The sequence below is a fragment of the Macrobrachium rosenbergii genome, chromosome 11 (assembly GCF_040412425.1).
Source record: "Macrobrachium rosenbergii isolate ZJJX-2024 chromosome 11, ASM4041242v1, whole genome shotgun sequence".
NCBI lineage: Eukaryota > Metazoa > Arthropoda > Malacostraca > Decapoda > Palaemonidae > Macrobrachium > Macrobrachium rosenbergii.
Genome location: NC_089751.1, coordinates 40,526,222 through 40,541,956, shown reverse-complemented (window position 1 = coordinate 40,541,956; position 15,735 = coordinate 40,526,222). Strand labels below are relative to the sequence as shown.

Below are 15,735 nucleotides of genomic sequence, written 5' to 3'. Positions count from 1 at the left end.
CCTTTTAATGACATTGTGAGAAATTGATTGTGATTCATGTTCACACCATGGGTTGGAAACACGTAAAATTGGACAAATTCCTTTTCAGCTGTCAAGCTGGGGATTCATAAAGTGTTAGGCATTCTATGGTGATTGGCATAATATCAAGGGTAAGGTGCATATCCAGTTAGTACCTCATGGATGGTCCAGGGAAGGAAAACTCCATCCTCTAACTGTGGCTCTAAAATGTTGGGTTTAAGAACAGCTTGGGCATTTGCACAAGCATTCTCCATCTTCCTTTCACCATTATTTCATTGACAATATGTAAATTTTGTAATTTTCCATATGGTATTTCTCACTCTTTTCCTGTCATCTGACTCCCAATACTCTTGAAGCTGTATTCTCAAGTGCACATCATACAACACTAATCTACTATCTTACCTTTGTTTGTAAATTTAGTCTGCTTGAATTCCAAACCTTATTTATCATTCCCATTGTTTGACTTTGCTTTTTTAGGTTTTTGCTAAAGTCCGTATCAAGAGAACCTGTGTTGGATATCATTGTTCTTAAATATCTGAAGGGTTCTGCATCATTAATCCTTTGGCTGTTCAGTGTCATTTCATCCTTATGTGCATACTCTGCCCTCTTTAATTCCATCTCTCTTGACATAGGCTGCTTCAGTTAAGTAAGCTTTATATATTTTGCCTATTGCTTATTAAAGTGACATCGTCTGCTTATCGTAAGTCTGTCAACTTTCTGTTGTTGCTCCAATCTGAACTTTCACCATCTCAAACACTTTTTTTAACATAAGACCCATGAAAATGGCAAACACCAGAGGTCATATAACATTTCCCCATATCACACTGCTGTTGACTGTAAATTCATTTAATAAGACGCCATCAGCTTTTTCTTGCATCTGTTTCATTCTTGGATACTTGGAATTAGCTTTTTATTATATTTAATAATATTGATACTATAATGACTCAGACCTTCCATAATATTGGTGTGTAGTTAATGTTACATCCTTTTTGCCATCATGTAGCATAGTACATCTTAACAAAAATATTTGATCTATGCAACTCTTGCCATTTCTAAAATTATGTTGTTTCTACTTGAGCATTTAATCAGTTTTTCTCAGGAGAAACATCTTAAGCATTGTCTCCATAGGTACCAATATAGGTGGGGTAAGTGAGGTCAAGGCATATACTGTACTATGTTTCTAATCCCAGCAACTACTGCATAGCTTGTTTGGGTTGCTGTCAAGCTCATCATTAACATATCTCTTGGCCTGCTAGGGGGATCCATAACGACTTTGATACTACATTCTTAAAAATGACAGAGAGAATAAACTACATCATAAATACATGTGCTAAGGTATGTAACATAATTTTAGTGAAGAAAACTGCTTTGCAGTGTAAATAACAAAATACCAGGAAAGGCAAAAATGTACACAGTATAAAAAGTAGTAACTGCAAAGAGGGAGGGAGAAGCTATTTCACATAATAAAATATACAAAATACATAAAAACAGTGACCATGAAATTGAAAGTATTGACTCATAATGAGTAGGAACATTAATACAAATTAAAACAAAAATTCAAGTAGTTGAGGATGAATAGGCTTACTTTTCATAAACCAGTAAATTAAGCAATAAAAACTAAACCTAAATGAACATAATACTGTAGTAGGAACATAAGCAAAAATCTGGGCTGAGAGCTAGCTTAGAAAAACATGTTCACAAACCCAATGATCATTAGCCATTACCAACAAAAAGCAAAATTTAAAAAGAACACTAAATATACAAAAAATATGTACAGAGAAGGTAAAAATTAATTAAATAAGATGATTTTTTTCTTGACACAATAGAGTTCTGAAAAGAATTCCTTCTTGCGTAGTACTTTTTGCTTTAGAGAAAAATCCCTTCATCCAGTAGAGCTGATATACCTCTGAAAAAACTGAAAGTGATCCAGTTATTTTGCAAAAGCAAAAATATACACTCTGGAAATGAAAATGAAGAAAATTATGATATAAATGTACAAATTAACCCTCTGGTGATCTGATGGCGTGAAACCGCGTCAATAAGTTTTTTGCCGTAAGTGCTCCGATGACGCAATTTCCGCATCATCCGTAAGCTATTTTCGGGGGAGATTTACCAAAGAAAAACGAGTTATCCGAAGAACACGAGGACTGCGCCATTGCGTGGGCAGATCTTGGACCTACAAGAAAACATAAACAGGAAACCGATAGGTATCGCGCATGCGCTGCAGTCCTCCCCAAACTCGAGCAGTTCACTTCCTGTTTTGACCGAGTTCAGCACGTCTTTTTAGCGCTCTCACGTTTTTTGCTTTGTTGTCATTTATCTGCGTTTGTGAAGTGCTTTTGCTTTTGTTATTGTTATAAAAGTGTTTGCAATGATTGTTTAGTATTTTGAATAATATTTCGTGTTTTTCGATAAGACAAATAGTGAAGAACAATGACCCAGGGTTTACGAGTGCGTGAATAATTTTTTGTACGCCTGTTTGTGCACCCGTAAGTAACTTCAATGTACATGTATTATATATCATTTGAATGGCCATTCTTTGTACTTTATTGTGCTAACGGCAAAATGTAAAAATATCAACGTTTCTATGTAAAAATCTTTAGCGAACAATTGACTTTACGTAAAAAAACAAAACTTATGTCTTTGAGCTTCAATTGCTCAATTATTTACTGGGAAACCTATTGATTTTAGGTAATATATATATATAGGAAATTTATTCAGCTTTCCATCACAGTTCTAACTTTTTTTATAGCATTATTTATTACCAAGTTATTACGAAAAATGTCAGCGTATATATATACATGTTGAACGCTGTAGTTTGGCTGGAATTTATGCATGCGTAGGTAATTTTTTGTACGCCTGTTTGTGCTTCTGTAAATAACTTCAGTGTGCATGTATTATATATCATTCGAACGGCCATTCTTTGTACTTCATCGTGCTGAGCAGCAAAATGTAAAAATATCAACGTTTCTATATAATAATCGTTGCTGTGTATTTTCTTAGAAATAAAAAATTGTCCGTAATCTAACGACATATTTTATTCTAACAATACATATATCTTTCTTTTGTGCATTTTATAGGAAATTTATTCAGCTTTCTAGTGCCACCTTAATTTTTTTCTGTCTTTATTCCTTACTTAGGTACGATACGAAATGTCAACATAAGGTTGGAAAATCTGAAAATTGCCATATGTAAAAAATTAGCATTTTTTAATCGGTAACAGCTAATTAGCAAACACATTTATAGCAAAATGATTGCTTCCACGTGAAAATTCAAACATTTCCACGGAATTTATGTATAAAATAAACTCCCCGAACCTAATTATTATATTTTTCATGATTATTTTTTAAAAATATCTACGATTTTCCTTAAAAATTTAATGTTCATCATGTTTTTTTTTATAATTTCTGTCTTGCAAAGATTTTCTGATTGCTTTAGAGAAAAATTCAATCATTTGTTGAAAATCATAAAACAAACCAGAAGTGTATATCAGTTATAGTTTGGACGAATCGATTTTTACAAAGAAACTTTTCCATGCGAGCCCCACTTTTCCCTCCATGACATAAGTCGTGTACCGGGTAGTGCTATAGGAACCCCTGTAAGCGCGAGAGGGTTAAGACAGCCCTTTGGAAAAAATCTGGTAACAAATAGGAAGCCTTGCAAAAAGTAAAGTAATTGACATACAGACATATAAAGAGTGATCTGGTTGGCTGAGACATCCAGGGATTTGAGGAGTGCATACTTGCTACTGCCTACCAAGGGTCTGTTATAGGACATGGGTTCTGTGAAGTTGGCTACATTTTGGACAAATATCTGTTCTTTAAGGATTATATTGTAGTTGAGTAGTCAGATTGATAACCCGGACCTCACCTTCTCTGTAGGTTGTTTTCCAGTGTTATGTAAGATAATAGTAGACATCAGCAGTTTCAGGAATACTCAGTCTAATAACTTTCTATCCCTCTGCTACAATTTTGAAACTTTCCCTCCTTCAAAATATAGTTATAGTTTATGACTTTCATCTTTAAAGAATTATTTAGACATTAGCTAGACAAAATATTTAGTTATCCCAGCATCCTTTACATAAAATGAAGAAAAATCTTACTGTAGCTCTTACAAGCTATAAACTATCAAAATATGCCAGATTAAAACAAAGTTTATCTGCTAATATTGTTCAGTTAGTCACTGGAAATGGTATGTCAGCTGAAAAACATAACTGTTGTATGTTTTGTTGTTTAAGAGATTGCATGGCACAGATTTGCTAAAACCAAAACCATATTACAGAATCTGGGGAAAATTAGAAGCTCATAGCTTTGGTGCTTCATAGCTCCTAATAAAATTTATTTGTTTACAGATCTAGAAAGTTTGTTAAAGAGATACAGACAAAACGTTTTCACTCCAAAGATTGCTGATTGAAATAAAAAAATTACTGTTTTGAATTGTACAACATTGTTTTCCTCCAAAGTGATCTTTTAACTTAGTTTACTTTTTCAGGAATACATTGTGAAGAGATTTATTATAGTTTACTCTTTCAGGAATACATTGTGAAGGGATTTATTATGACCCTTATATCAAAACTTGAAGTAACCAATGGTAATTGGAGACTCACAGCTGTGATCAATGATGGATCTGCATCACATGAAGTTGATATTGATAACAAGGTGAGGTGTTTGACTCATTATTGCTGACATTCATAGTCATTGGTTTATGAGTTTCAATTCTATTACTCTTTACCTTGTAGATTTGTTTTTCAACTTGTTGGTTTATACAAGACTATATAATGGCTGTTGTTTGCTTGTTACAAATCCATTGCTGTTCATATAATTTAGCCCAATATACAATATGCAAATTCTGGAGACTAGTTTTGAATGGGGAGAAAAGGTGGCCATCTGCAAGTCTGCTTTGTGTATGCATTATGTTGATTCTGAGGTCCCAGGAATGAAGAATTACAGTTGTGCAGTAAGGGCTGCTACTGATGGGAGCTGCATCATTGTACTATTTTGGATTTTTGCATTAGGATAGTTTTGTAACTGGGATAAGCGATTTTCTTAGCAAAGGAACTACCAGCACAGGCGACTCTCAGGATTTGGGTTTGCTGCTGTTTGAAGCTCAGTTGGATTCCAGTGGTCTCTTGCACCTGTTTCTTTCATGAACTCTTGACAAGCAACATCATTAAACATAACGTGAATTAGATCTCTTGGACAGGACTCACACAGTCAATAAGAACCTTCCACTATTTAACCAGATGTGACAGCTTGACCACTGGCCTCCTCCTGTATAGAAGACAGTGAAGATTACACATTGAAGTTTATTATTGTTACCAAAAATAAGATTACATATTGAAGTTTATTATTGTTACCAGAAGCAGATGACAGGTAATTCACAGTGAAGGCTATGCTTTCTAAGTCTATCCTGAAGTTTGATGCTACGTAGTTGGATGTTCAGTCTACACAACAATTATTCTTATGCACCAAGACTGACCAGAGGTGTTACACATCCCACTCTTCAGTTGCTTGGCTCATGTCTTTGGAATTTGTATTATCATTAGGTTTCTTGCCTGGTCATATTCCTCTTTATTTCAATCGGGACTTGAGTGTCACAGCGCCCAAGCCTTAATAGTGCACACTGCTTGTTATGCAGTGGATATTTTATGAGTTGCTCTCATTATCCAGTCCCTGGAGAGTAACACTTAATAGTTAAACTGTATGTGAATTTCCAGTTTAATTGACAATGAATGTCAAATTTTGAGAACAGATCAATTAAACCAAATTACAGATTTTTCAGAAGCTGTAATTTAATGAATCAGATCTAAACTTTATTATTGATAAAGACAGATCCTTCAGGTCAGCCGTGTGAAAGCAAAATGAATTAGCTCAGTGGTCTGGTTAGTCAGTTTAATAATAATAACTAACTATGCCTGCATCCAGATTCTGTTAAAAAGCCATGATGTTACACTGCCCAGTAATACAGGCCTTTTGTTCCTTTTATTGCATGTGTTCAAGTCTTCTTTGCTGTTATGGATGTTTATGTATATAGAATAGAATATAGGAGTCAGGCCAAAAGCCAAGCGCTGGGACCTATGAGGTCATTCAGTGCTGAATTGACAGTAAAAGGTTTGAAAGGTGTAACAGGAGGAAAACCTTGCAGTTGCACTGTGAAACGGTTGTTAGGAGAGGATGGAAAGTATGATGGAAGAGAATATGAATGGAGGTACAGTATAAGGAATGAAAAGGGTTGCAGCTAGGGGTCAAAGGGATGATGCAGAAAACCTTAAGTTAAAACCTACAGTGTACTGTGTGAGGCACATTGATGGTGCTACCCCCCTATGGGGTTTTATGTGTATATGTTTGGGAGTAGCTATAATATTACTTTAAAGTGTCAACACTGCCTCAGGTTTTTTTATTATAAGTAGTACCTCACCTTACACCAATAATTCATTCAGACTTGCAACTTAAAAAAAAAAAAAAGGACTTAAATACAATCAAACCCGTAGAAAGTAACCTAGGCACCCTATAAACCCCTACAAGCACCCCCATAATGTCACAATTACAATAGGTCGTTTGATAGCGTAACATTTTTGCTGTATGTAATAACTTTTTACCTCTTATACTTTTTAATTGATGCAGAGGTAAAGATAAAACAAAAAAAGTTTATAAGTATTTGAATTGTAAAAGACCTAACAGCCACTAATACAGGCTACACACCCCAGAGCTGATCTAGCTTCCTTTCTTCCCTCTCTTGTTGTGTAGCAGTATTTCACTGTAAGTTTTGAGGAGAGCGTTTTAAGGTACTAAATTCAGTACAGTAATGGTTACGGCACCGTAAGCGCCGTTGAATGGCGCTAATGGCAAGAATAGGCATCAAGTTAATGGCACTTATGGTGCTGTAACTTGATGCAACATCAAGTTATGGTGCCATAAGCGCTGTTAAAGGCAAAGCACTGTCTTACGGCAGAAAACAACTTACAGCATGGCACTGTAACAGATCCCCTGCTGTAAGTCGAGGACCTACTTAATTTTATAAAAATTTGTAGTACAATGTAATAACGATACAGGAGATGAGAGAAAGAGTGGGTAAACAAACAAGAGAAAGACATTCATACAATTACTTGCAGAGTGCAGTAATATACTATTTAAAAATGTAATTGACTAATGAACTCTGCACTTTCATGTCGGTCTAATTATTTTCACTATACTGTATACTGTCATTAGAACTGTATTGGAAAATAACTGAATTTACTAGTAAATATTCTGTTTCTTTGTTGATTACATGTAATTATTGTTAGGTTACTCCAGGTTTTGAAAATATTCAAGTGAAATGTGATTATAACTGTGTGTACCAGTAAATACAGGCAGTCCCCGGTTTATGATGTATTGTTTCAGATCCTGTGTCACTTCATAGGAATGACATGCAGTGAATTCCAAATCAAGAAGAAAGAAGCACGATTCAATCCTGCTCTTCAGCAACAGCTAAGTAAAGTGAGTTTATCATTCTTGTTATTGATTTCATTAAGATGCATGAAATTAAAATGTTTTTGTTACTACAGTATATTGAGTTACTTTAGTGACTAGATTTTTATCCAGATTGTCAAGTTCAAGTAGTGCTCGAGTTACGATAATTCGACTTACGATATTTCTAGTTTACGATGGGGTTAGCAATTAATACTGATATGAAAATACTTAGAAAATATTTTTATATTTCGCGTGGGCGCAGGCAGCAGCATACAGTCAGGCAGCGAGAGAGACCAATTTACAATAGACCAACTTCTTTTCCTCCATCTCTTTTTTCCATCTTCTAGTTAAAAAAGTAAAAGAGAATGATAAAAGTATTGTTAGTAACGTTATACTCTCGCGTAAATGTGTACAGCCATAAAAAACTGAACGAGAAATTGTTGTTTTGCCAATAATCGAATCGGATAACATGTTTTGCTTGTATTTCAACCATCGTACGGTTAAACAATTACTGTAGTTATGTTACAAATGACGTTAAGTACAATAAGACTGATATATTTTTTACACTATACCCTTATTTGCTTTGGAGAAAAGATCGGCAAGGAAATATACTGCTCCAGTAACTTTAAGCTGCAAGTTGTAGCTGAAGCTGAGAAAACAATGTTCAAGCTGCTAATGACTATAAATTATTGTGCATCGGCAACATGGATGAAACTCGACCATAAATAAAATTGGAGAAAATGTGTTTTAATTAAAACTACTGGGCATGAAAGAACACAAATTACTGCTGTTTTCACGCCGATAAAAGATAAATACTTAGAGCTTGTATTATGATGAAATCAAGAGAAAATAGTGAATGGAATCTTGATTTTTTTTACACAAAACAAACATGCCCCCAAAATGGCCAGGTGCAATTCCCATGAACGTCATATATTAATGAAACAATTATCTAAATTAATTTCACAACGAGACGTATTTAAGTTATATTTCGACTTAAAAACACTTCGTATAACGAAAAATATCCTTGTCCCAAATAAATAATCTATATTCATTTATGCTAACTAGAAGCAAGAAGAGCGCTCTGAACTGAGTTAAATGCGGCGAAATAAACACTGCGTGATCGATTCCCAAAGCAAAACACTGATCACAATTTATAATACAAAAGCAGTATGAGAATATACACAATTGGATACACTGTAGTAAAACAACTTTTTTAAAAGATCCATGAAAAAGATGCACATTCGTTATGTTGATGTTTGTATAATACTGTTGATATGTGAATAGAGTTCAGTATAATGTACGCTAGGCTACTGTATATGCAGCCTATACGATATACCATAGTGTAGGCTAATCCTTGTTTGTTATTCAATTTCTCTTTATACTGAATTATCATAAGTCAATCTGCATTGAACCTGCAGAATTAGCTGACACTAATAATTACTATACCGTTTATGTACAGAGTACACTGTGTAGTGTAGGCTAGGCTACCATATATGTATAGATGGTACTGATTACCCTAGAGCAGGTGAGGCCATATTCGAGATACGATTTTTTCAACAAATGATGGGATTTTTGGAACCTAACCCCATCATACGTAGGGCAATACCTGTATATTTTATTTATCATGATAAAAACTTTACTTTCCTGTATTATCTGGTAGTACAAATTTAAATTAGGAGAATTATTTTGTATTAACTTCTGCACCAAAATTAACTAAGAAAAGTATCAGAAAACAGTAATACAGTATGTATATATTTTTAGTTTTATGATGTCTGGTTATAATTTTTATATTAGAACCTCTGATAATCTACCCTTTATCTCAAGGTATAGAAGAAATTATTAGTATCAAAGTAAATGTATAAAGACAGGAAGATGAAGAGCTGCCAGACAAGACTTCCCTTAAAGACTATAATACTACTTACATCTTAGATAGAGATTCAGCAACAAGTAAAATACAGTTAAATTTACATTTTCCATAAATAAGCTCCTCCAAGCTCCTTTATTTTTTAGGCTTCCATTTACCAAAGCATTTTTTATAGGTAAGGTAGAAGGCTTCCCCTGTTGATGGGAGAGAGCTGACTTGCCCTCTCGCATTCACAGTCATTCTTAAATTACAAAAACATATATGGTATTGAGAGCATATCCAAGTGGGAAACCCATTACTTATTCAAGTAGTTTCTTCAATTCACAGTTTCTGCTTTTTTTGTTTCATGTCCCTTCCATTAGTTTTAGTTGTTCCTACACGAATAGAGACCCTCAGTCTTTACATATGGATAACTTTCGGCAAAGCTGGAAAGTCCGGCTGTTAAACTTTTGCAAGGCAGTTATGGTAACAGTTGCAGTTATGGTAACAGTTACCTAAGGTAGGGGCGGGAGTACGGCCCACCCAGCCAGTATGCATTCAATCTCTTCAGCTTACTTTTGGCCACACTCTTGACAAGACGTTCTTTTCTTCTTTGTCCTGGAGTTCAGCCAGTTTCCTCGTTTCTTTTCAGGCCCTGTAGTTCAGAACTTGTTTTTGCCTCAGGACTATCTTGTCTTCTTGCCTGACAGTTGTCAGCCCTGCTGCTCGCCTTGAAGTCGGACAGTGGCGTGTTTCGCTCAGAGCTTGGGAGCCCCTCTACATTCTCTTCACTCTCCCAGTGTGTTGCCACATGTATTGTTGTACCTCGTCCAACTCGTTAGTTCTGTGGTGGAAATTTGGATCCAAGCCAGATCTGATGGAAGTGTGTTCCTTCAGAGCCTGGGAGCCCCATCTGTGTGGTGACTTCTAGGGGTTGTTCCCCTCCTGGGTCGGTGGGGGCAACTCTGTTTTGTTCTTCTTTTCCAGGCTCAGGTTCGCAGTTTACATCGTCATTCAGGGATACCAATCTTAGACGGACTGCTGCTCCGATGTAGCCTTCGTCTGCTTTTGTGGTTTCTCTTCTCCCTTCCAGTGTTTCATCATCCGATGCCCTTCACTTTGGTTGCCATTGTGTCATATATATGAAATAAACTTATGCTTTCACATAGATGCAATTTTATTAGAATATACGGTATGATTAAACCTGCCCTTATACTAGTATGTCTGCTTTGATAAGAATTGTCTGCTCCTGTAACGTCATCAACTGATTCCTCCAACATAGTTTCAGTCGATCAACTCAGCCTTTCAAGATAAGTTCGACTTGTCTTCTGCTATCTCAGATGTTGGGGGGTTTTTGGAAATTCTTCTCTGTTTCTTTACACGTACGTGTACTGTGGTGTGGCCCTCCGGTTGCAGTAGAGGTCGAAGAAGAGAATCCTTTTGCCCTCGTCATCTTCGCCTTCTGTTGGTGCTCTCCCTCATCTACGGACTGGGGTTTTCTTGTGTCATGGGTCTCTCTCCGAAGCCTAGCTACACAGAGCACAGTTCCCTCGTAAGAGCAAGTTGAAAGGGTAACCTGTGTCTCTGATACTAGTTCTGGGAATATTTCCCGAACTAGTATCTCCCCCGCCTGTGTTTTTACGGACATTTGGGTAGACTTTGGTTTCTTCAGAATTCTGAGATTTGGAGGATGCTTGTCTCGAGCGTTCGGCTTTGGCCGGGGGTTTGGCTTGAGTAGGGCACTTGGTTTTCTTTGGAACTCCGAGCTGACGTTTCTCACCAGATGGTTCAAGATAGAAGCATCTGTGGAGGTTCTAGCAGACGTTCCAGCCAGAGAGTTGATGCACTTTCCTTCGTTGGACATGAGAGATTCTGGACCTTAGGGGACTAGTGTTTCCAGCATAGGCTTTGTCGCCTCGACGCTCGCATGTTCGTGACTTAGTCACCGTATTTCCAGATATTCGTGGACATGACCAGGTTCGCCGTTTGTCTTCCTGTGTTCAGGGACGTACAGCCAAGAAATGATGCCCTTCCCTTTGATGTACGTAAAGGATTCTGCACGACCGTGGATGTGTTTCCGCCCTAGGACTGTTGTCAACTCGATGTTTGAACATCTGTGACATTTGTCACTGTCTTTCCACACCCTTCCAGAAGGCCCTCTGATCTTCATTCAAGCTTCCTCGACCATGTCCTGTCGCATGTCTGAGTCTTTGAAGACATGCACTCATGTGCAGTTAGTTTATCCCAGTCGGTCGTCTCGTACATTCAGACATGACAACAAAGGATGTATAAGTTGTCTCAAGATGGCGTGTCCAGGAACGGACCATCGACCTCGCTCGAGTGGAAGGTTGAGAAGAGAATGGGATGGCCTGCGCCTATGCCATGTTGAAGTACCGTTTCCCGACCTTTCACCGCCTTGTTCATTCTGTCGAGCAAAGAGCATTGATATAACTTCAGTGGACAACTAGATTGGTGCCAAATCACGTCCACAACCATTCGAATTACATCCACAGTCGTCCCAATCACGGCTGCAGCCGTTGGCGACAACCACGTACAAGTCATCAGCAGCACACCTGTACAGTGCCTTTTGATCATGTTGGTAACGCCCAACGTTCGAGGGCTGATGCATGTCCGTTTGCCCTTATCCATGGTCGTGAATTTATCAAGTCTGTACAGGGATTTGACTCTTAACACGTCCATGGACATAAGTCTTGACGATTCCGAGGATGTGACTCGTCAAGAGCGACGAATGATGGGAGCCCTTTATGTGAGAAGAGGTTTTCTGTTTCCAATGAGGACCTCTCTTTCTCTCATCCTTTTCCTTATGGTGTTTTTCTTCACCTTGGGAAAGGGAGGATTTGAAGAATAAGGTTTTCTTTTGTATTAAGTAATTTTTGATCTCATTCATGAGTTTCATAATATTCATATAATAATTCTGAAGATTAAATCTCCACCTGTGATTGCTCCTACTGCTGTTGAAGCTCTTCTAAGCTCAAGAAAGGATTCGAGAACACCTCTGGATTTTCTTGGCTAAGGACAGATTAAGAAATATCAAGTGTTCCTCAAGAACTTGGTAGGATTAGGTTGAGTGGCTTACTTAGCCTAGCCTAAGTAGTTGAGTTCTTAGCCTAGCCTACCTAGTTCGAACCTTTCTTTATCAAACCTACTCTTCAATATCCTGGAGCCTGTTCTTTGGGTTCGTGACGTTTACAAGAAGATTTCCCGTTCTTCAAGAGTTTGGGATTGGGTTTGGTTAGGTTGGGTACAATTCCCGTCTTAGCCTACCCTTATCTATCCTAGTCTAACGGGTCTGTATTGTGTCTCAATGTCCTAGTTCTTTGTGTGCCTTCAAGCACTAAGTTCAGTCCTTAAGGTTTACACAACGTGGTTCCTTAGTCAAGAAAAAGGGGGGTGGAGCATGTCCTATCATCATAGGGCAACTCCTTTTTTGAGTAGCATTCTGAACTTATGTCATCACATGGGATCTCCTCACAGGATTCCCCTCTGTTGACGATGCACATTCCATTGACAGTACTAGGACATCTCTGTCGATGGTGCGAAGTTCGTTGACAGTGCACAAGTTGACAGTAGAGTACTTAGCATGTATCTGCATATATCATCTTATCATAGGACATCCCCTTGGGTTATCCTATCATCTTTTCTGTATACAGTGCTGATGAATGGAGTTGCAGTAGCATGCTCAACATAGACGTCAATCAGACATTCCTGGATGAGGCATGCATGTCAGACAAGTTCCTCACTGGAGTCTGTGTCCATGTGCGGGTACAAAGTTCGTCTTCTTTGGCAACGTGAAGTGATTGAGCATGCCTACTTTACCTTAGTTTCTACTGCCAGATTGGTTTTAATACCAATAACGGTATAATAGCAATAACAGTATACAAGTGCACTTGCCTGCTTTACCTTAGTTTCTACTGCCAGATTGGTTTTAATACCAATAACGGTGTAACACCAATAACGGTATACAAGAGCACTTGTCTTTAGAGGACTGATCCCCTTAATATTCAAGAACTTTTATGTTTGTGGAATTTTGAACAATGGTCTTAGCTATGCTAAACCACTTTCACTTCCGGTATCGATGAGATCTTACAGATAAGGACAGTGATTTGATCAAGACACTAATCTCTTTCTTCTCTAGTTGCTTTTCTCTTTACTGAGATAGGTAAGAAGATAAGACATCAGATGTTGGACCTTTAGAATACATGTGTCTGAAGTATTCTGGGAATGATATCAGATGTGTATTGATAGATACCTTAGTTTCTTGCCTGAACAGGTATATCTATCAACTAATCTGGAGACTAAGTTCTAAAACTTATTTTCAGTCAAGGAAGGCTGGAGCCCCTTTCCTTGGTCCTCGTGCTGGTATGTTACTCCTGTGAGGAGTGGGAAATGCAGGCAGTAATTGCTGCTTACAATCCTCAGTACAATAACAATGACACCACGTGACGAACTTGGTCCCCAAAAGTCCTAATGTCCTTCCACGTCAGATCTGCGGCTGTGGTAGTACTCAGACAGACAGAAGTACTTTTGGTACGATGGCCAACAGGGAATCAAAAGCGAGATGGATGAAACGTCTGCACTTATTCAGTGAAATCATGGGATAAGACGGTTGATCTTGACTTCTGGTTCCCACTCAACCTTGAAAGAAGATTGATCTTACTCTTACTTCTCTTGATTACCTGTTGTTGGCTCTGTTCTGATCTGCTTATTCTACATATTCGAAGGTGATCAGTTAGATTGATCATTTTCCTTCGATGGTCCTATGGCACCAAAGACAGTATGACTTCTGTGTTACCCGCATAATCTAGTCTTTCTACCCAAAGCTAACGACTAGTTTGTTAGCTTCGAGCTTCCTGAGAAACGATGGCAAAGGGATCCTTTTCCCACTGGACATCAGTACGTTTTGGGTAGGATCTCTAGAAGGCAAAGTCATCCATATGTCTCACATTCAGAAAGGACATATAGTTCGAGTACTAGGATAGAATGTATTTGTGAAATTCACATTCATATCCTATTATCTTGGAGTGTTGACCATAGGCAAAAAGATCATTTCTCTGCCTAGGGGAATGACCTTACGAATGTACCTTGGAATTTCCTGGTGGTCATCAGTATGTATGAGGCAACATCTCTAGGGGCCACAGTCATCCATTGATGTATGGCATTCAGGAAGAACCTGTCGATCTGGTGCTTGGATAGAATATAATTATGCAGTTCACATTCTTATACTTTTACCTTAGGTTATTGCCCATGGGTCCTTGGACTCCTTTTACTTGGATCCTTGGTGGATGCTCAATAAGTCATGTAGTTTACCGAGCTCTTAAGAACAGGTTGCATCTTGCCTAAGGTGTGAGGCTGCAGGGAGAAGGTGTTGGGTGACTGACTTCCTACCTTCCTCATGTTTTCTGTCCTCTTCCAGTGGACAGAAGAGGAGGAGTGAATGAGCTGTCATGAGCTGGACTGGCGTGCATGCAGGTGATCTGCATGACTGAGTTCCCTGTCTGTAATCCAGTTTTGTTTGGATTAATAGATGCATTTCCCACCTTCTCTCTAGGAAGGAGAGAGAAGGATTGACTATGGGCAAGCCAATTGGTTGTTTTTAGCTACGTAGTCTTAGACATTGTGGGTTCGTCTGTACCTTTCAAATCAAAGGTTTTCATACTATCCTTTTATTCGAAGTGCCCAGAAGTCTGGCAGTTGAATATCACACATGTTCAACAGATCAGAGATATGGTATCCTTACTTTGCTCTTACATGACCAGGAAGAGAATACCAGGTGAGCTGAACTACCAGTCAGTTCAGAGATTGGAATCCTCCCTCCAATAGTAAGTCTCCATATGTAAAGACCAAGGGTTTGTATTTGTGTGGGAACATATCCTAACATACAAACCTGAGGTCTTTACATAAAAGGCCCACCTCTTACCACCCGTCATTCTTTTATCTGGGCCAAAAGGTAAACTGAAAAAACTGAATGCATACTGGTTGGGTGGGTGGTACTCCCGTCCCTACCATAGGTAACTGTTACCATAACTGCCTTGCAAAAGTTTAACGTCCAGACTTTCTGGCTTTGCCGAAAGTTATCCGTATGTAAAGACCTCAGGTTTCTATGTTAGGAAAAATACAAATTAATTAAAAATTTGTAATTTTTTAATGAAAATATCATTGTCACATTCATAAATCTTTGTCAGAAGTTAATCTATTTTTGACCAAGTTTTTCTGTCATCCTGTAGGTGCTAAAGCTTCTATTAATTTTGTCTCATTTAGAATTGTTATATTGAGGGCGTTTCTTCCTCTTTCCATTTTCAAATGAAACTGAATCAAAGACGTTTGATCTAATTAGTGACCCTACCCTTGCCTTTTCCCTGCCATAAGATCACCTTCGACCCTTAGCTGCAACCCCTTTCATTCCTT

The 15,735-nt window shown here is 37.9% G+C and overlaps 1 protein-coding gene across 4 annotated transcripts in view; it reads left to right on the top strand.

Annotated features, from left to right (window-relative positions):
- Positions 1-15,735, top strand: part of LOC136843348 (recQ-mediated genome instability protein 1-like) — a 96,297-nt gene that overhangs the window by 76,852 nt on the left and 3,710 nt on the right. For all 4 annotated transcript variants that reach the window (XM_067111645.1, XM_067111646.1, XM_067111647.1 and 1 more), the window contains 2 exons: positions 4,551-4,676; positions 7,398-7,493. In XM_067111645.1, coding sequence (XP_066967746.1) covers positions 4,551-4,676; positions 7,398-7,493 — 222 coding nt within the window. The remainder of the gene's footprint in view (positions 1-4,550; positions 4,677-7,397; positions 7,494-15,735) is intronic.